The sequence below is a fragment of the Festucalex cinctus genome, chromosome 18, assembly GCF_051991245.1.
Source record: "Festucalex cinctus isolate MCC-2025b chromosome 18, RoL_Fcin_1.0, whole genome shotgun sequence".
NCBI lineage: Eukaryota > Metazoa > Chordata > Actinopteri > Syngnathiformes > Syngnathidae > Festucalex > Festucalex cinctus.
In genome coordinates this window covers 3,517,786-3,540,009 of record NC_135428.1, presented here as the reverse complement: position 1 = coordinate 3,540,009, position 22,224 = coordinate 3,517,786, and the positions used below count along the sequence as shown (strand labels likewise).

Below are 22,224 nucleotides of genomic sequence, written 5' to 3'. Positions count from 1 at the left end.
CGACCATGTATAGTAAGGCGTTTTTTATTTGGTTAAAAAAACGACCATGTATAGTAAGGCGTTTTTTTATTTTGTTAAAAAAAACGACCATGTATAGTAAGGCGTTTTTATTTTGTTAAAAAAAACGACCATGTATAGTAAGGCGTTTTTTTTGTTGTTAAAAAAACGACCATGTATAGTAAGGCGGTTTTTATTTGGTTAAAAAAATGACCATGTATAGTAAGGCGTTTTTTATTTTGTTAAAAAAACGACCATGTATAGTAAGGCGTTTTTTATTTGGTTAAAAAAACGACCATGTATAGTAAGGCGTTTTTTTTCCCCCCTAAAAAAACGACCATGTATAGTAAGGCGTTTTTTATTTGGTTAAAAAAACGACCATGTATAGTAAGACGTTTTTTTTTTCCGCCTAAAAAAACGACCATGTATAGTAAGGCGTTTTTTATTTTGTTAAAAAAACGACCATGTATAGTAAGGCGTTTTTTTATTTTGTTAAAAAAACGACCATGTATAGTAAGGTGTTTTTTTCCCCCGTAAAAAAACGACCATGTATAGTAAGGCGTTTTTTATTTTGTTAAAAAAACGACCATGTATAGTAAGGCGTTTTTTATTTTGTTAAAAAAACGACCATGTATAGTAAGGCATTTTTTATTTTGTTAAAAAAACGACCATGTATAGTAAGGTGTTTTTTATTTTGTTAAAAAAACGACCATGTATAGTAAGGCGTTTTTGTTGTTGTTAAAAAAACGACCATGTATAGTAAGGCGTTTTTTATTTGGTTAAAAAAACGACCATGTATAGTAAGGCGTTTTTTATTTTGTTAAAAAAACGACCATGTATAGTAAGGCGTTTTTTTTGTTGTTAAAAAAACGACCATGTATAGTAAGGCGTTTTTTATTTTGTTAAAAAAAACGACCATGTATAGTAAGGCGTTTTTTATTTTGTTAAAAAAACGACCATGTATAGTAAGGCGTTTTTTATTTTGTTAAAAAAACGACCATGTATAGTAAGGCGTTTTTTATTTTGTTAAAAAAACGACCATGTATAGTAAGGCGTTTTTTATTTGGTTAAAAAAACGACCATGTATAGTAAGGCGTTTTTTATTTTGTTAAAAAAAAACGACCATGTATAGTAAGGCGTTTTTTATTTGGTTAAAAAAAACGACCATGTATAGTAAGGCGTTTTTATTTTGTTAAAAAAAACGACCATGTATAGTAAGGCGTTTTTTTTGTTGTTAAAAAAACGACCATGTATAGTAAGGCGTTTTTTATTTGGTTAAAAAAACGACCATGTATAGTAAGACGTTTTTTTTTTCCGCCTAAAAAAACGACCATGTATAGTAAGGCGTTTTTTATTTTGTTAAAAAAACGACCATGTATAGTAAGGCATTTTTTATTTTGTTAAAAAAACGACCATGTATAGTAAGGCGTTTTTTATTTTGTTAAAAAAACGACCATGTATAGTAAGGTGTTTTTTTCCCCCCGTAAAAAAACGACCATGTATAGTAAGGCGTTTTTTATTTTGTTAAAAAAACGACCATGTATAGTAAGGCGTTTTTTATTTTGTTAAAAAAACGACCATGTATAGTAAGGCGTTTTTTATTTTGTTAAAAAAACGACCATGTATAGTAAGGTGTTTTTTATTTTGTTAAAAAAACGACCATGTATAGTAAGGCGTTTTTTTTGTTGTTAAAAAAACGACCATGTATAGTAAGGCGTTTTTTATTTTGTTAAAAAAACGACCATGTATAGTAAGGCGTTTTTTATTTTGTTAAAAAAACGACCATGAATAGTAAGGCGTTTTTTATTTGGTTAAAAAAACGACCATGTATAGTAAGGCGTTTTTTATTTTGTTAAAAAAACGACCATGTATAGTAAGGCGTTTTTATTTTGTTAAAAAAAACGACCATGTATAGTAAGGCGTTTTTTATTTGGTTAAAAAAAACGACCATGTATAGTAAGGCGTTTTTTATTTGGTTAAAAAAACGACCATGTATAGTAAGGCATTTTTTATTTCGTTAAAAAAACGACCATGTATAGTAAGGCGTTTTTTTTGTTGTTAAAAAAACGACCATGTATAGTAAGGCGTTTTTTATTTTGTTAAAAAAAACGACCATGTATAGTAAGGCGTTTTTTATTTTGTTAAAAAAACGACCATGTATAGTAAGGCGTTTTTTATTTTGTTAAAAAAACGACCATGTATAGTAAGGCGTTTTTTATTTTGTTAAAAAAACGACCATGTATAGTAAGGCGTTTTTTATTTTGTTAAAAAAACGACCATGCATAGTAAGGCGTTTTTTTCCCCCGTAAAAAAACGACCATGTATAGTAAGGCGTTTTTTATTTTGTTAAAAAAACGACCATGTATAGTAAGGCGTTTTTTATTTTGTTAAAAAAACGACCATGTATAGTAAGGCGTTTTTTATTTTGTTAAAAAAACGACATGTATAGTAAGGCGTTTTTTATTTTGTTAAAAAAACGACCATGTATAGTAAGGCGTTTTTTTCCCCCGTAAAAAAACGACCATGTATAGTAAGGCGTTTTTTATTTTGTTAAAAAAACGACATGTATAGTAAGGCGTTTTTTATTTTGTTAAAAAAACGACCATGTATAGTAAGGCGTTTTTTTCCCCCGTAAAAAAACGACCATGTATAGTAAGGCGTTTTTTATTTGGTTAAAAAAACGACCATGTATAGTAAGGCGTTTTTTTATTTTGTTAAAAAAAAACGACCATGTATAGTAAGGCGTTTTTATTTTGTTAAAAAAAACGACCATGTATAGTAAGGCGTTTTTTTTGTTGTTAAAAAAACGACCATGTATAGTAAGGCGGTTTTTATTTGGTTAAAAAAATGACCATGTATAGTAAGGCGTTTTTTATTTTGTTAAAAAAAAATGACCATGTATAGTAAGGCGTTTTTTATTTGGTTAAAAAAACGACCATGTATAGTAAGGCGTTTTTTATTTTGTTAAAAAAACGACCATGTATAGTAAGGCATTTTTTATTTTGTTAAAAAAACGACCATGTATAGTAAGGCGTTTTTTTTGTTGTTAAAAAAACGACCATGTATAGTAAGGCGTTTTTTATTTTGTTAAAAAAAACGACCATGTATAGTAAGGCGTTTTTTATTTTGTTAAAAAAACGACCATGTATAGTAAGGCGTTTTTTATTTTGTTAAAAAAACGACCATGTATAGTAAGGCGTTTTTTATTTTGTTAAAAAAACGACCATGTATAGTAAGGCGTTTTTTATTTTGTTAAAAAAACGACCATGCATAGTAAGGCGTTTTTTATTTTGTTAAAAAAACGACCATGTATAGTAAGGCGTTTTTTATTTTGTTAAAAAAACGACCATGTATAGTAAGCCGTTTTTTATTTTGTTAAAAAAACGACCATGTATAGTAAGGCGTTTTTTATTTTGTTAAAAAAACGACCATGTATAGTAAGGCGTTTTTTATTTTGTTAAAAAAACGACATGTATAGTAAGGCGTTTTTTATTTTGTTAAAAAAACGACCATGTATAGTAAGGCGTTTTTTTCCCCCGTAAAAAAACGACCATGTATAGTAAGGCGTTTTTTATTCTGTTAAAAAAACGACCATGTATAGTAAGGCGTTTTTTTCCCCCGTAAAAAAACGACCATGTATAGTAAGGCGTTTTTTATTTTGTTAAAAAAACGACATGTATAGTAAGGCGTTTTTTATTTTGTTAAAAAAACGACCATGTATAGTAAGGCGTTTTTTTCCCCCGTAAAAAAACGACCATGTATAGTAAGGCGTTTTTTATTTGGTTAAAAAAACGACCATGTATAGTAAGGCGTTTTTTTCCCCCGTAAAAAAACGACCATGTATAGTAAGGCGTTTTTTATTTGGTTAAAAAAACGACCATGTATAGTAAGGCGTTTTTTTATTTTGTTAAAAAAAACGACCATGTATAGTAAGGCGTTTTTATTTTGTTAAAAAAAACGACCATGTATAGTAAGGCGTTTTTTTTGTTGTTAAAAAAACGACCATGTATAGTAAGGCGGTTTTTATTTGGTTAAAAAAATGACCATGTATAGTAAGGCGTTTTTTATTTTGTTAAAAAAACGACCATGTATAGTAAGGCGTTTTTTATTTGGTTAAAAAAACGGCCATGTATAGTAAGGCGTTTTTTTTCCCCCCTAAAAAAACGACCATGTATAGTAAGGCGTTTTTTATTTGGTTAAAAAAACGACCATGTATAGTAAGACGTTTTTTTTTTCCGCCTAAAAAAACGACCATGTATAGTAAGGCGTTTTTTATTTTGTTAAAAAAACGACCATGTATAGTAAGGCGTTTTTTATTTTGTTAAAAAAACGACCATGTATAGTAAGGTGTTTTTTTCCCCCGTAAAAAAACGACCATGTATAGTAAGGCGTTTTTTATTTTGTTAAAAAAACGACCATGTATAGTAAGGCGTTTTTTATTTTGTTAAAAAAACGACCATGTATAGTAAGGCATTTTTTATTTTGTTAAAAAAACGACCATGTATAGTAAGGTGTTTTTTATTTTGTTAAAAAAACGACCATGTATAGTAAGGCGTTTTTGTTGTTGTTAAAAAAACGACCATGTATAGTAAGGCGTTTTTTATTTGGTTAAAAAAACGACCATGTATAGTAAGGCGTTTTTTATTTTGTTAAAAAAACGACCATGTATAGTAAGGCGTTTTTTATTTTGTTAAAAAAACGACCATGTATAGTAAGGCGTTTTTTTTGTTGTTAAAAAAACGACCATGTATAGTAAGGCGTTTTTTATTTTGTTAAAAAAAACGACCATGTATAGTAAGGCGTTTTTTATTTTGTTAAAAAAACGACCATGTATAGTAAGGCGTTTTTTATTTTGTTAAAAAAACGACCATGTATAGTAAGGCGTTTTTTATTTTGTTAAAAAAACGACCATGTATAGTAAGGCGTTTTTTATTTTGTTAAAAAAACGACCATGTATAGTAAGGTGTTTTTTTCCCCCCGTAAAAAAACGACCATGTATAGTAAGGCGTTTTTTATTTTGTTAAAAAAACGACCATGTATAGTAAGGCGTTTTTTATTTTGTTAAAAAAACGACCATGTATAGTAAGGCGTTTTTTATTTTGTTAAAAAAACGACCATGTATAGTAAGGTGTTTTTTATTTTGTTAAAAAAACGACCATGTATAGTAAGGCGTTTTTTTTGTTGTTAAAAAAACGACCATGTATAGTAAGGCGTTTTTTATTTTGTTAAAAAAACGACCATGTATAGTAAGGCGTTTTTTATTTTGTTAAAAAAACGACCATATATAGTAAGGCGTTTTTTATTTTGTTAAAAAAACGACCATGAATAGTAAGGCGTTTTTTATTTGGTTAAAAAAACGACCATGTATAGTAAGGCGTTTTTTATTTGGTTAAAAAAACGACCATGTATAGTAAGGCGTTTTTATTTTGTTAAAAAAAACGACCATGTATAGTAAGGCGTTTTTTATTTGGTTAAAAAAAACGACCATGTATAGTAAGGCGTTTTTTATTTGGTTAAAAAAACGACCATGTATAGTAAGGCATTTTTTATTTTGTTAAAAAAACGACCATGTATAGTAAGGCGTTTTTTTTGTTGTTAAAAAAACGACCATGTATAGTAAGGCGTTTTTTATTTTGTTAAAAAAAACGACCATGTATAGTAAGGCGTTTTTTATTTTGTTAAAAAAACGACCATGTATAGTAAGGCGTTTTTTATTTTGTTAAAAAAACGACCATGTATAGTAAGGCGTTTTTTATTTTGTTAAAAAAATGACCATGTATAGTAAGGCGTTTTTTATTTTGTTAAAAAAACGACCATGCATAGTAAGGCGTTTTTTATTTTGTTAAAAAAACGACCATGTATAGTAAGGCGTTTTTTATTTTGTTAAAAAAACGACCATGTATAGTAAGGCGTTTTTTATTTTGTTAAAAAAACGACCATGCATAGTAAGGCGTTTTTTTCCCCCGTAAAAAAACGACCATGTATAGTAAGGCGTTTTTTATTTTGTTAAAAAAACGACCATGTATAGTAAGGCGTTTTTTATTTTGTTAAAAAAACGACCATGTATAGTAAGGCGTTTTTTATTTTGTTAAAAAAACGACATGTATAGTAAGGCGTTTTTTATTTTGTTAAAAAAACGACCATGTATAGTAAGGCGTTTTTTTCCCCCGTAAAAAAACGACCATGTATAGTAAGGCGTTTTTTATTTTGTTAAAAAAACGACATGTATAGTAAGGCGTTTTTTATTTTGTTAAAAAAACGACCATGTATAGTAAGGCGTTTTTTTCCCCCGTAAAAAAACGACCATGTATAGTAAGGCGTTTTTTATTTGGTTAAAAAAACGACCATGTATAGTAAGGCGTTTTTTTATTTTGTTAAAAAAAAACGACCATGTATAGTAAGGCGTTTTTATTTTGTTAAAAAAAACGACCATGTATAGTAAGGCGTTTTTTTTGTTGTTAAAAAAACGACCATGTATAGTAAGGCGGTTTTTATTTGGTTAAAAAAATGACCATGTATAGTAAGGCGTTTTTTATTTTGTTAAAAAAAATGACCATGTATAGTAAGGCGTTTTTTATTTGGTTAAAAAAACGACCATGTATAGTAAGGCGTTTTTTATTTTGTTAAAAAAACGACCATGTATAGTAAGGCATTTTTTATTTTGTTAAAAAAACGACCATGTATAGTAAGGCGTTTTTTTTGTTGTTAAAAAAACGACCATGTATAGTAAGGCGTTTTTTATTTTGTTAAAAAAAACGACCATGTATAGTAAGGCGTTTTTTATTTTGTTAAAAAAACGACCATGTATAGTAAGGCGTTTTTTATTTTGTTAAAAAAACGACCATGTATAGTAAGGCGTTTTTTATTTTGTTAAAAAAACGACCATGTATAGTAAGGCGTTTTTTATTTTGTTAAAAAAACGACCATGCATAGTAAGGCGTTTTTTATTTTGTTAAAAAAACGACCATGTATAGTAAGGCGTTTTTTATTTTGTTAAAAAAACGACCATGTATAGTAAGGCGTTTTTTATTTTGTTAAAAAAACGACCATGCATAGTAAGGCGTTTTTTTCCCCCGTAAAAAAACGACCATGTATAGTAAGCCGTTTTTTATTTTGTTAAAAAAACGACCATGTATAGTAAGGCGTTTTTTTATTTTGTTAAAAAAAACGACCATGTATAGTAAGGCGTTTTTATTTTGTTAAAAAAAACGACCATGTATAGTAAGGCGTTTTTTTTGTTGTTAAAAAAACGACCATGTATAGTAAGGCGTTTTTTATTTTGTTAAAAAAAACGACCATGTATAGTAAGGCGTTTTTTATTTTGTTAAAAAAACGACCATGTATAGTAAGGCGTTTTTTATTTTGTTAAAAAAACGACCATGTATAGTAAGGCGTTTTTTATTTTGTTAAAAAAACGACCATGTATAGTAAGGCGTTTTTTATTTTGTTAAAAAAACGACCATGCATAGTAAGGCGTTTTTTATTTTGTTAAAAAAACGACCATGTATAGTAAGGCGTTTTTTATTTTGTTAAAAAAACGACCATGTATAGTAAGGCGTTTTTTATTTTGTTAAAAAAACGACCATGCATAGTAAGGCGTTTTTTTCCCCCGTAAAAAAACGACCATGTATAGTAAGCCGTTTTTTATTTTGTTAAAAAAACGACCATGTATAGTAAGGCGTTTTTTATTTTGTTAAAAAAACGACCATGTATAGTAAGGCGTTTTTTATTTTGTTAAAAAAACGACATGTATAGTAAGGCGTTTTTTATTTTGTTAAAAAAACGACCATGTATAGTAAGGCATTTTTTTCCCCCGTAAAAAAACGACCATGTATAGTAAGGCGTTTTTTATTTTGTTAAAAAAACGACCATGTATAGTAAGGCGTTTTTTTCCCCCGTAAAAAAACGACCATGTATAGTAAGGCGTTTTTTATTTGGTTAAAAAAACGACCATGTATAGTAAGGCGTTTTTTTATTTTGTTAAAAAAAACGACCATGTATAGTAAGGCGTTTTTATTTTGTTAAAAAAAACGACCATGTATAGTAAGGCGTTTTTTTTGTTGTTAAAAAAACGACCATGTATAGTAAGGCGGTTTTTATTTGGTTAAAAAAATGACCATGTATAGTAAGGCGTTTTTTATTTTGTTAAAAAAACGACCATGTATAGTAAGGCGTTTTTTATTTGGTTAAAAAAACGACCATGTATAGTAAGGCGTTTTTTATTTGGTTAAAAAAACGACCATATTTCGTAAGAAGGAATTGACACTCTTTTTGTTTCCAGCTTGTTGGAAAGCCTTCTCCAGGGTGTGTTTTATTGCACAATCTAATGTGGGCGTCATCATCTTAAGGATTATCATTTCGCAGAGCAATACGGGGGCTCATTAGTCACTGCTTGAAGCTTTAATTATTGCCACCATTATTGCCACATACAGATCAAACACCAAAACTCACAAAGAGGCTGTTCATAAAAAAAGGCATATATTGTTTGTTGTTCAACAGCATCGCATTCTTAATAACACGTTTCACAAGTCGACATCCTCAAACGCATACAACTCGATACATGACTCTTTGCAATACATAAATAATACCAATAAGTGCGCATTACATATTCATAGACACATTCAGTGCGTAAAATACATGTGAATCATGTGCATTAGGACATCTGAGAAATATAAGTTAATGCATCACGAAACTATGGAAAAATATACAGCTTCCTTGGTCATCAAAACAAATGTGGCTGGAAGACGGCACCCACAGCGACCCTGCCGATGATCACAGATGATCGCAGGATGTAATTCACAGTCAGTTGCATTCAGTGCATCAGACTCAGTCGCAGTCAAAAGTGAGAGAGGGGAGTGTGTGTGTGTGCGCGGGATTTGAGTGAATATGTTCGCCCTCCGCTCCACCTGCCTGGACTTTTTGAGATGATGAAACAAAGAAAGCAAACTACTGACTTGTTTGACCGCTGGCTTTGAAACAGAGCTTGTTTTTTTTGTTTTTTTGTGACTCAGTTGTGCTATTAATAGCCCCCGTGCCGTTCTCGTGTGCCATTGAGAGCGAACGAGGCGTCACGTGGCCCCTTCACGAGACCGGAGCCACTCGCGCTGATATTAGCAGACTAAATTAGCTTGACATTGTTCAAGGTGGCTGAACTCGGGATGTGTTTCGCGTGCGTTTTGATGACGCTGGGAAATTTCAAGACTGCGTTGGTCGCCGAGTACTTCGTGACACATTCGTAAGACGGATGTATGACCGACTGCTGCACGATGCATGCACGCATGCTGATCAACCACCTCCAAGGTGTCCTTTTAACACCTTTGTCATGTGTGTCGTAAGAGGTGGGCGGGCCCCCAGGTGAGTCACGCATGCACTGCGACGCGTGTGGAGACCATGCCCGTGATGGTGTCGCCAAAGCAGGAATGATGTTCATGAGTGTCGCAGTGCAGCGCAGGCGCCGCGCTCTTAATTGAGCCGGGACAGTCCCAAGGCCGTCGCCAGGGCGGCCACCAGGAGGGGCGAGCTGACCAAGAGCGCCGCGCCTCCAGATCGGTACACCTGCCGGCCGTTCAGCGGCTGCACTGGCCGGAAGGTCCCCACCATCGGCTTCCCGTCGTGGAACTTGAGCTCGGAAAACGCCCGCAGCTGAGGGAAGCAAAATCACAGAAGAAATGTCAGGATTTGAAAAGGAAGTTCTGCAGAAAAAGGAAGATGGAAAATCAAGAAGTATTTATGATGGTGTTATTTTTGGGCGTTTAGTATAATACTGGACTTTTGTGTAAGAAGATGTTAATTATGGGGTTCCACAGAGCTCTATCCACTATTATTCAAACTGGTTACTCGAGAAAAACAGTTTGGTCAAAATGACCATGTATAGTAAGGCAATTTTTTTGTTAATAAAAAAAACGACCATGTACAGTAAGGTAATTTTTTTTTTTAATGACCATGTATAGTAAGGCGTTTTTTATTTTGTTAAAAAAAAACGACCATGTATAGTAAGGCGTTTTTTATGTTGTTAAAAAAACGACCATGTATAGTAAGGCGTTTTTTTTCCCACTAAAAAAACGACCATGTATAGTAAGGCGTTTTTTTTCCCCCCCTAAAAAAACGACCATGTATAGTAAGGCAATTTATTTATTTATTTTAAATGACCATGTGTAGTAAGGCAATTTTTTTGTTAATAAAAAACGACCATGTATAGTAAGGCTTTTTTTTTTTTAATGACCATGTATAGTAAGGCAATTTTTTTGTTAATAAAAAACGACCATGAATAGTAAGGCTTTTTTTTTTTTAAATGACCATGTATAGTTAGGCAATTTTTTTTTGTTAATAAAAAACAACTATGTATAGTAAGGTGTTTTTTTTTTTTTTTTAAATGACCATGTATAGTAAGGCAATTTTTTTGTTAACAAAAAAACGACCATGTATAGTAAGGCAATATTTTTGTTCATAAAAAATGACCATGTATAGTAAGGCAATTTTTTTGTTAATAAAAAAACGACCATGTATAGTAAGGTAATTTTTTTTTTAATGACCATGTATAGTAAGGCGTTTTTTATTTTGTTAAAAAAACGACCATGTATAGTAAGGCGTTTTTTTCCCCCCCTAAAAAAACGACCATGTATAGTAAGGCAATTTATTTATTTATTTTAAATGACCATGTGTAGTAAGGCAATTTTTTTGTTAATAAAAAACGACCATGTATAGTAAGGCAATTTTTTTGTTAATAAAAAACGACCATGTATAGTAAGGCTTTTTTTTTTTTAATGACCATGTATAGTAAGGCGTTTTTTATTTTGTTAAAAAAAAACGACCATGTATAGTAAGGCGTTTTTTATGTTGTTAAAAAAACGACCATGTATAGTAAGGCGGTTTTTTTCCCACTAAAAAAACAACCATGTATAGTAAGGCGTTTTTTTTCCCCCCCTAAAAAAACGACCATGTATAGTAAGGCAATTTATTTATTTATTTTAAATGACCATGTGTAGTAAGGCAATTTTTTTGTTAATAAAAAACGACCATGTATAGTAAGGCAATTTTTTTGTTAATAAAAAACGACCATGAATAGTAAGGCTTTTTTTTTAAATGACCATGTATAGTTAGGCAATTTTTTTTTGTTAATAAAAAACAACTATGTATAGTAAGGTGTTTTTTTTTTTTTTTTAAATGACCATGTATAGTAAGTCAATTTTTTTGTTAACAAAAAAACGACCATGTATAGTAAGGCAATTTTTTTTGTTAACAAAAAAACGACCATGTATAGTAAGGCATTTTTTTGTTTTGTTTAAAAAACGACAGTAAGGCGTTTTTTATTTTGTTAAAAAAAAAAAACGACCATGTATAGTAAGGCGTTTTTTTCCCCCGTAAAAAAACGACCATGTATAGTAAGGCGTTTTTTTTTCCCCCTAAAAAAACGACTATGTATAGTAAGGCAATTTATTTATTTATTTTAAATGACCATGTGTAGTAAGGCAATTTTTTTGTTAATAAAAAAATGACCATGTATAGTAAGGCATTTTTTTGTTTTGTTTAAAAAACGACAGTAAGGCGTTTTTTATTTTGTTAAAAAAAAAAAACGACCATGTATAGTAAGGCATTTTTTTTTTTGTTAAAAAAACGACCATGTATAGTAAGGCGTTTTTTTTTCCCCCTAAAAAAACGACCATGTATAGTAAGGCGTTTTTTTTCCCCCCTAAAAAAACGACCATGTATAGTAAGGCGTTTTTTTTTCCCCCTAAAAAAACGACCATGTATAGTAAGGCAATTATTTTATTTTTTTTAAATGACCATGTGTAGTAAGGCAATTTTTTTGTTAATAAAAAACGACCATGTATAGTAAGGCAATTTTTTTGTTAATAAAAAACGACCATGTATAGTAAGGCAATTTTTTTGTTAATAAAAAACGACCATGTATAGTAAGGCTTTTTTTTTTTTTAATGACCATGTATAGTAAGGCAATTTTTTTGTTAATAAAAAACGACCATGAATAGTAAGGCTTTTTTTTTTTTAAATGACCATGTATAGTTAGGCAATTTTTTTGTTAATAAAAAACGACCATGTATAGTAAGGCTTTTTTTTTTTTAATGACCATGTATAGTAAGGCGTTTTTTATTTTGTTAAAAAAAACGACCATGTATAGTAAGGCGTTTTTTATGTTGTTAAAAAAACGACCATGTATAGTAAGCCGTTTTTTTTCCCACTAAAAAAACAACCATGTATAGTAAGGCGTTTTTTTCCCCCCCTAAAAAAACGACCATGTATAGTAAGGCAATTTATTTATTTATTTTAAATGACCATGTGTAGTAAGGCAATTTTTTTGTTAATAAAAAACGACCATGTATAGTAAGGCAATTTTTTTGTTAATAAAAAACGACCATGAATAGTAAGGCTTTTTTTTTTTTAAATGACCATGTATAGTTAGGCAATTTTTTTTTGTTAATAAAAAACAACTATGTATAGTAAGGTGTTTTTTTTTTTTTTTAAATGACCATGTATAGTAAGTCAATTTTTTTGTTAACAAAAAAACGACCATGTATAGTAAGGCAATTTTTTTTGTTAACAAAAAAACGACCATGTATAGTAAGGCAATATTTTTGTTCATAAAAAATGACCATGTATAGTAAGGCAATTTTTTTGTTAATAAAAAAACGACCATGTATAGTAAGGCATTTTTTTGTTTTGTTTAAAAAACGACAGTAAGGCGTTTTTTATTTTGTTAAAAAAAAAAACGACCATGTATAGTAAGGCATTTTTTATTTTGTTAAAAAAACGACCATGTATAGTAAGGCGTTTTTTTCCCCCGTAAAAAACGACCATGTATAGTAAGGCGTTTTTTTTTCCCCCTAAAAAAACGACTATGTATAGTAAGGCAATTTATTTATTTATTTTAAATGACCATGTGTAGTAAGGCAATTTTTTTGTTAATAAAAAAATGACCATGTATAGTAAGGCATTTTTTTGTTTTGTTTAAAAAACGACAGTAAGGCGTTTTTTATTTTGTTAAAAAAAAAAACGACCATGTATAGTAAGGCATTTTTTTTTTTGTTAAAAAAACGACCATGTATAGTAAGGCGTTTTTTTTTCCCCCTAAAAAAACGACCATGTATAGTAAGGCGTTTTTTTTCCCCCTAAAAAAACGACCATGTATAGTAAGGCGTTTTTTTTTCCCCCTAAAAAAACGACCATGTATAGTAAGGCGTTTTTTTTTTCCCCTAAAAAAACGACCATGTATAGTAAGGCAATTATTATTTTTTTTTTAAATGACCATGTGTAGTAAGGCAATTTTTTTGTTAATAAAAAACGACCATGTATAGTAAGGCAATTTTTTTGTTAATAAAAAACGACCATGTATAGTAAGGCAATTTTTTTGTTAATAAAAAACGACCATGTATAGTAAGGCTTTTTTTTTTTTTTAATGACCATGTATAGTAAGGCAATTTTTTTGTTAATAAAAAACGACCATGAATAGTAAGGCTTTTTTTTTTTTAAATGACCATGTATAGTTAGGCAATTTTTTTTTGTTAATAAAAAACAACTATGTATAGTAAGGTGTTTTTTTTTTTTTTTTTAAATGACCATGTATAGTAAGGCAATTTTTTTGTTAATAAAAAAACGACCATGTATAGTAAGGCAATTTTTTTGTTCATAAAAAACGACCATGTATAGTAAGGCATTTTTTTTTTAAATGACTATGTATAGTAAGGCAATTTTTTTGTTATTAAAAAAACGACCATGTATAGTAAGGCATTTTTTTGTTTTGTTTAAAAAACGACAGTAAGGCGTTTTTTATTTTGTTAAAAAAAAAAAACGACCATGTATAGTAAGGCATTTTTTATTTTGTTAAAAAAACGACCATGTATAGTACGGCTTTTTTTTTTTGTTAAAAAACGACCATGTATAGTAAGGCGTTTTTTTTCCCCCCTAAAAAAACGACCATGTATAGTAAGGCGTTTTTTTCCCCCCCTAAAAAAACGACCATGTATAGTAAGGCAATTATTATTTTTTTTTTTAAATGACCATGTGTAGTAAGGCAATTTTTTTGTTAATAAAAAACGACCATGTATAGTAAGGCTTTTTTTTTTTTAAATGACCATGTATAGTTAGGCAATTTTTTTTTGTTAATAAAAAACGACCATGTATAGTAAGGCAATTTTTTTGTTAATAAAAAACGACCATGTATAGTAAGGCAATTTTTTTGTTAATAAAAAACGACCATGTATAGTAAGGCGTTTTTTATTTTGTTAAAAAAACGACCTTGTATAGTAAAGCGTTTTTTTTTCCCCCTAAAAAAACGACCATGTATAGTAAGGCTTTTTTTTTTTGTTAAAAAAACGACCATGTATAGTAAGGCGTTTTTTTCCCCCCCTAAAAAAACGACCATGTATAGTAAGGCGTTTTTTTTTCCCCCTAAAAAAACGACCATGTATAGTAAGGCGTTTTTTTTTCCCCCTAAAAAAACGACCATGTATAGTAAGGCTATTTTTTTTTTTTTTTTAAATGACCATGTGTAGTAAGGCAATTTTTTTGTTAATAAAAAACGACCATGTATAGTAAGGCTTTTTTTTTTTTAGATGACCATGTATAGTTAGGCAATTTTTTTTTGTTAATAAAAAACGACCATGTATAGTAAGGCAATTTTTTTGTTAATAAAAAACGACCATGTATAGTAAGGCAATTTTTTTGTTAATAAAAAACGACCATGTATAGTAAGGCATTTTTTTTTTTAAATGACCATGTATAGTTAGGCAATTTTTTTTTGTTAATAAAAAACGACCATGTATAGTAAGGCGTTTTTTATTTTGTTAAAAAAACGACCATGTATAGTAAGGCATTTTTTTTTTTAAATGACCATGTATAGTAAGGCAATTTTTTTGTTAATAAAAAAACGACCATGTATAGTAAGGCATTTTTTTTGTTTGTTTAAAAAACGACAGTAAGGCGTTTTTTATTTTGTTAAAAAAAAAAACGACCATGTATAGTAAGGCATTTTTTATTTTGTTAAAAAAACGACCATGTATAGTAAGGCTTTTTTTTTTTTGTTAAAAAAACGACCATGTATAGTAAGGCGTTTTTTTCCCCCCCTAAAAAAACGACCATGTATAGTAAGGCTTTTTTTTTTTGTTAAAAAAACGACCATGTATAGTAAGCCGTTTTTTTTTCCCCCTAAAAAAACGACCATGTATAGTAAGGCGTTTTTTTTCCCCCCTAAAAAAACGACCATGTATAGTAAGGCAATTATTTATTTTTTTTTAAATGACCATGTGTAGTAAGGCAATTTTTTTGTTAATAAAAAACGACCATGTATAGTAAGGCTTTTTTTTTTTTAAATGACCATGTATAGTTAGGCAATTTTTTTTTGTTAATAAAAAACGACCATGTATAGTAAGGCAATTTTTTTGTTAATAAAAAACGACCATGTATAGTAAGGCAATTTTTTTGTTAATAAAAAACGACCATGTATAGTAAGGCTTTTTTTTTTTTTAAATGACCATGTATAGTTAGGCAATTTTTTTTTGTTAATAAAAAACGACCATGTATAGTAAGGCGTTTTTTATTTTGTTAAAAAAACGACCATGTATAGTAAAGCGTTTTTTTTTTCCCCCTAAAAAAACGACCATGTATAGTAAGGCTTTTTTTTTTTGTTAAAAAAACGACCATGTATAGTAAGGCGTTTTTTTTCCCCCCTAAAAAAACGACCATGTATAGTAAGGCGTTTTTTTTCCCCCCTAAAAAAACGACCATGTATAGTAAGGCGTTTTTTTTTCCCCCTAAAAAAACGACCATGTATAGTAAGGCAATTTTTTTTTTTTTTTTAAATGACCATGTGTAGAAAGGCAATTTTTTTGTTAATAAAAAACGACCATGTATAGTAAGGCTTTTTTTTTTTTTAATGACCATGTATAGTTAGGCAATTTTTTTTTGTTAATAAAAAACGACCATGTATAGTAAGGCTTTTTTTTTTTTTAATGACCATGTATAGTTAGGCAATTTTTTTTTGTTAATAAAAAACGACCATGTATAGTAAGGCAATTTTTTTGTTAATAAAAAACGACCATGTATAGTAAGGCATTTTTTTTTTTTAAATGACCATGTATAGTTCGGCAATTTTTTTTTGTTAATAAAAAACGACCATGTATAGTAAGGCGTTTTTTATTTTGTTAAAAAAACGACCATGTATAGTAAAGCGTTTTTTTCCCCCCTAAAAAAACGACCATGTATAGTAAGGCAATTTTTTTGTTCATAAAAAACGACCATGTATAGTAAGGCATTTTTTTTTTTAAATGACCATGTATAGTAAGGCAATTTTTTTGTTAATAAAAAAACGACCATGTATAGTAAGGCATTTTTTTTGTTTGTTTAAAAAACGACAGTAAGGCGTTTTTTATTTTGTTAAAAAAAAAAACGACCATGTGTAGTAAGGCATTTTTTATTTTGTTAAAAAAACGACCATGTATAGTAAGGCGTTTTTTTTCCCTCCTAAAAAAACGACCATGTATAGTAAGGCGGTTTTTTTTCCCCCTAAAAAAACGACTATGTATAGTAAGGCAATTTATTTATTTTTTTTAAATGACCATGTGTAGTAAGGCAATTTTTTTGTTAATAAAAAACGACCATGCATAGTAAGGCATTTTTTATTTTGTTAAAAAAACGACCATGTATAGTAAGGCAATTTTTTTGTTAATAAAAAACGACCATGTATAGTAAGGCGTTTTTTTTCCCCCCTAAAAAAACGACCATGTATAGTAAGGCGTTTTTTTTCCCCCTAAAAAAACGACCATGTATAGTAAGGCAATTTTTTTTTTTTTTTAAATGACCATGTGTAGTAAGGCAATTTTTTTGTTAATAAAAAACGACCATGTATAGTAAGGCTTTTTTTTTTTAAATGACCATGTATAGTTAGGCAATTTTTTTTTGTTAATAAAAAACGACCATGTATAGTAAGGCAATTTTTTTGTTAATAAAAAACGACCATGTATAGTAAGGCAATTTTTTTGTTAATAAAAAACGACCATGTATAGTAAGGCAATTTTTTTGTTAATAAAAAACGACCATGTATAGTAAGGCAATTTTTTTGTTAATAAAAAACGACCATGTATAGTAAGGCTTTTTTTTTTTTTAAATGACCATGTATAGTTAGGCAATTTTTTTTTGTTAATAAAAAACGACCATGTATAGTAAGGCGTTTTTTATTTTGTTAAAAAAACGACCATGTATAGTAAAGCGTTTTTTTTTTCCCCCTAAAAAAACGACCATGTATAGTAAGGCTTTTTTTTTTTGTTAAAAAAACGACCATGTATAGTAAGGCGTTTTTTTTCCCCCCTAAAAAAACGACCATGTATAGTAAGGCGTTTTTTTTCCCCCCTAAAAAAACGACCATGTATAGTAAGGCGTTTTTTTTTCCCCCTAAAAAAACGACCATGTATAGTAAGGCAATTTTTTTTTTTTTTAAATGACCATGTGTAGAAAGGCAATTTTTTTGTTAATAAAAAACGACCATGTATAGTAAGGCTTTTTTTTTTTTTTAATGACCATGTATAGTTAGGCAATTTTTTTTGTTAATAAAAAACGACCATGTATAGTAAGGCAATTTTTTTGTTAATAAAAAACGACCATGTATAGTAAGGCATTTTTTTTTTTTAAATGACCATGTATAGTTCGGCAATTTCTTTTTGTTAATAAAAAACGACCATGTATAGTAAGGCGTTTTTTATTTTGTTAAAAAAACGACCATGTATAGTAAAGCGTTTTTTTCCCCCCTAAAAAAACGACCATGTATAGTAAGGCAATTTTTTTGTTCATAAAAAACGACCATGTATAGTAAGGCATTTTTTTTTTTAAATGACCATGTATAGTAAGGCAATTTTTTTGTTAATAAAAAAACGACCATGTATAGTAAGGCATTTTTTTTGTTTGTTTAAAAAACGACAGTAAGGCGTTTTTTATTTTGTTAAAAAAAAAAACGACCATGTATAGTAAGGCATTTTTTATTTTGTTAAAAAAACGACCATGTATAGTAAGGCGTTTTTTTTCCCTCCTAAAAAAACGACCATGTATAGTAAGGCGTTTTTTTTTCCCCCTAAAAAAACGACTATGTATAGTAAGGCAATTTATTTATTTTTTTTAAATGACCATGTGTAGTAAGGCAATTTTTTTGTTAATAAAAAACGACCATGTATAGTAAGGCATTTTTTTTTTTTTAAATGACCATGTATAGTTAGGCAATTTTTTTTTGTTAATAAAAAACGACCATGCATAGTAAGGCATTTTTTATTTTTTAAAAAAAACGACCATGTATAGTAAGGCAATTTTTTTGTTAATAAAAAACGACCATGTATAGTAAGGCGTTTTTTTTCCCCCCTAAAAAAACGACCATGTATAGTAAGGCGTTTTTTTTCCCCCTAAAAAAACGACCATGTATAGTAAGGCAATTTTTTTTTTTTTTTTAAATGACCATGTGTAGTAAGGCAATTTTTTTGTTAATAAAAAACGACCATGTATAGTAAGGCTTTTTTTTTTTAAATGACCATGTATAGTTAGGCAATTTTTTTTTTGTTAATAAAAAACGACCATGTATAGTAAGGCAATTTTTTTGTTAATAAAAAACGACCATGTATAGTAAGGCAATTTTTTTGTTAATAAAAAACGACCATGTATAGTAAGGCAATTTTTTTGTTAATAAAAAACGACCATGTATAGTAAGGCATTTTTTTTCCCCCCTAAAAAAACGACCATGTATCGTAAGGCGTTTTTTTTTCCCCTAAAAAAACGACCATGTATAGTAAGGCGTTTTTTTTCCCCCCTAAAAAAACGACTATGTATAGTAAGGCAATTTATTTTATTTTTTTAAACGACCATGTATAGTAAGGCAATTTTTTTGTTAATAAAAAACGACCATGTATAGTAAGGCAATTTTTTTGTTAATAAAAAACGACCATGTATAGTAAGGCATTTTTTTTTTTAAATGACCATGTATAGTTAGGCAATTTTTTGTTTTGTTTAAAAAACGACAGTAAGGCGTTTTTTATTTTGTTAAAAAAAAAAAACGACCATGTATAGTAAGGCATTTTTTTTTTTGTTAAAAAAACGACCATGTATAGTAAGGCGTTTTTTTTTCCCCCTAAAAAAACGACCATGTATAGTAAGGCGTTTTTTTGCCCCCCTAAAAAAACGACCATGTATAGTAAGGCGTTTTTTTTTCCCCCTAAAAAAACGACCATGTATAGTAAGGCAATTATTTTTTTTTTTTTAAATGACCATGTATAGTAAGGCAATTTTTTTGTTAATAAAAAACGACCATGTATAGTAAGGCAATTTTTTTGTTAATAAAAAACGACCATGTATAGTAAGGCAATTTTTTTGTTAATAAAAAACGACCATGTATAGTAAGGCTTTTTTTTTTTTAATGACCATGTATAGTAAGGCAATTTTTTTGTTAATAAAAAACGACCATGAATAGTAAGGCTTTTTTTTTTTTAAATGACCATGTATAGTTAGGCAATTTTTTTGTTAATAAAAAACGACCATGTATAGTAAGGCTTTTTTTTTTTTAATGACCATGTATAGTAAGGCGTTTTTTATTTTGTTAAAAAAAAACGACCATGTATAGTAAGGCGTTTTTTATGTTGTTAAAAAAACGACCATGTATAGTAAGCCGTTTTTTTTCCCACTAAAAAAACAACCATGTATAGTAAGGCGCTTTTTTCCCCCCCTAAAAAAACGACCATGTATAGTAAGGCAATTTATTTATTTATTTTAAATGACCATGTGTAGTAAGGCAATTTTTTTGTTAATAAAAAACGACCATGTATAGTAAGGCAATTTTTTTGTTAATAAAAAACGACCATGAATAGTAAGGCTTTTTTTTTTTTAAATGACCATGTATAGTTAGGCAATTTTTTTTTGTTAATAAAAAACAACTATGTATAGTAAGGTGTTTTTTTTTTTTTTTAAATGACCATGTATAGTAAGTAAATTTTTTTGTTAACAAAAAAACGACCATGTATAGTAAGGCAATTTTTTTTGTTAACAAAAAAACGACCATGTATAGTAAGGCAATATTTTTGTTCATAAAAAATGACCATGTATAGTAAGGCAATTTTTTTGTTAATAAAAAAACGACCATGTATAGTAAGGCATTTTTTTGTTTTGTTTAAAAAACGACAGTAAGGCGTTTTTTATTTTGTTAAAAAAAAAACGACCATGTATAGTAAGGCATTTTTTATTTTGTTAAAAAAACGACCATGTATAGTAAGGCGTTTTTTTCCCCCGTAAAAAAACGACCATGTATAGTAAGGCGTTTTTTTTTCCCCCTAAAAAAACGACTATGTATAGTAAGGCAATTTATTTATTTATTTTAAATGACCATGTGTAGTAAGGCAATTTTTTTGTTAATAAAAAAATGACCATGTATAGTAAGGCATTTTTTTGTTTTGTTTAAAAAACGACAGTAAGGCGTTTTTTATTTTGTTAAAAAAAAAAACGACCATGTATAGTAAGGCATTTTTTTTTTTGTTAAAAAAACGACCATGTATAGTAAGGCGTTTTTTTTTCCCCCTAAAAAAACGACCATGTATAGTAAGGCGTTTTTTTTTCCCCCTAAAAAAACGACCATGTATAGTAAGGCGTTTTTTTTTCCCCCTAAAAAAACGACCATGTATAGTAAGGCAATTATTTTTTTTTTTTTAAATGACCATGTGTAGTAAGGCAATTTTTTTGTTAATAAAAAACGACCATGTATAGTAAGGCAATTTTTTTGTTAATAAAAAACGACCATGTATAGTAAGGCAATTTTTTTGTTAATAAAAAACGACCATGTATAGTAAGGCTTTTTTTTTTTTTTAATGACCATGTATAGTAAGGCAATTTTTTTGTTAATAAAAAACGACCATGAATAGTAAGGCTTTTTTTTTTTTAAATGACCATGTATAGTTAGGCAATTTTTTTTTGTTAATAAAAAACAACTATGTATAGTAAGGTGTTTTTTTTTTTTTTTTTAAATGACCATGTATAGTAAGGCAATTTTTTTGTTAATAAAAAAACGACCATGTATAGTAAGGCAATTTTTTTGTTCATAAAAAACGACCATGTATAGTAAGGCATTTTTTTTTTAAATGACTATGTATAGTAAGGCAATTTTTTTGTTATTAAAAAAACGACCATGTATAGTAAGGCATTTTTTTGTTTTGTTTAAAAAACGACAGTAAGGCGTTTTTTATTTTGTTAAAAAAAAAAAAACGACCATGTATAGTAAGGCATTTTTTATTTTGTTAAAAAAACGACCATGTATAGTACGGCTTTTTTTTTTTGTTAAAAAACGACCATGTATAGTAAGGCGTTTTTTTTCCCCCCTAAAAAAACGACCATGTATAGTAAGGCGTTTTTTTCCCCCCCTAAAAAAACGACCATGTATAGTAAGGCAATTATTATTATTTTTTTTAAATGACCATGTGTAGTAAGGCAATTTTTTTGTTAATAAAAAACGACCATGTATAGTAAGGCTTTTTTTTTTTTAAATGACCATGTATAGTTAGGCAATTTTTTTTTGTTAATAAAAAACGACCATGTATAGTAAGGCAATTTTTTTGTTAATAAAAAACGACCATGTATAGTAAGGCAATTTTTTTGTTAATAAAAAACGACCATGTATAGTAAGGCGTTTTTTATTTTGTTAAAAAAACGACCTTGTATAGTAAAGCGTTTTTTTTTCCCCCTAAAAAAACGACCATGTATAGTAAGGCTTTTTTTTTTTGTTAAAAAAACGACCATGTATAGTAAGGCGTTTTTTTTCCCCCCTAAAAAAACGACCATGTATAGTAAGGCGTTTTTTTTTCCCCCTAAAAAAACGACCATGTATAGTAAGGCGTTTTTTTTTCCCCCTAAAAAAACGACCATGTATAGTAAGGCTATTTTTTTTTTTTTTTTAAATGACCATGTGTAGTAAGGCAATTTTTTTGTTAATAAAAAAACGACCATGTATAGTAAGGCATGTTTTTTGTTTGTTTAAAAAACGACAGTAAGGCGTTTTTTATTTTGTTAAAAAAAAAAACGACCATGTATAGTAAGGCATTTTTTATTTTGTTAAAAAAACGACCATGTATAGTAAGGCGTTTTTTTTCCCTCCTAAAAAAACGACCATGTATAGTAAGGCGTTTTTTTTTCCCCCTAAAAAAACGACTATGTATAGTAAGGCAATTTATTTATTTTTTTTAAATGACCATGTGTAGTAAGGCA

General features: G+C 29.1%; 1 protein-coding gene across 1 annotated transcript in view; it reads right to left on the bottom strand.

The window, feature by feature from the left end:
* Window positions 1–8,382: 8,382 nt before the first annotated feature.
* Window positions 8,383–22,224, bottom strand: part of ca4a (carbonic anhydrase IV a) — a 28,724-nt gene continuing 14,882 nt past the window's right edge. Inside the window, exon 8 of the mRNA XM_077505000.1 lies at window positions 8,383–9,639. Within this exon, the coding sequence (XP_077361126.1) occupies window positions 9,460–9,639 (180 nt within the window). The 3' untranslated portion in view covers window positions 8,383–9,459. The remainder of the gene's footprint in view (window positions 9,640–22,224) is intronic.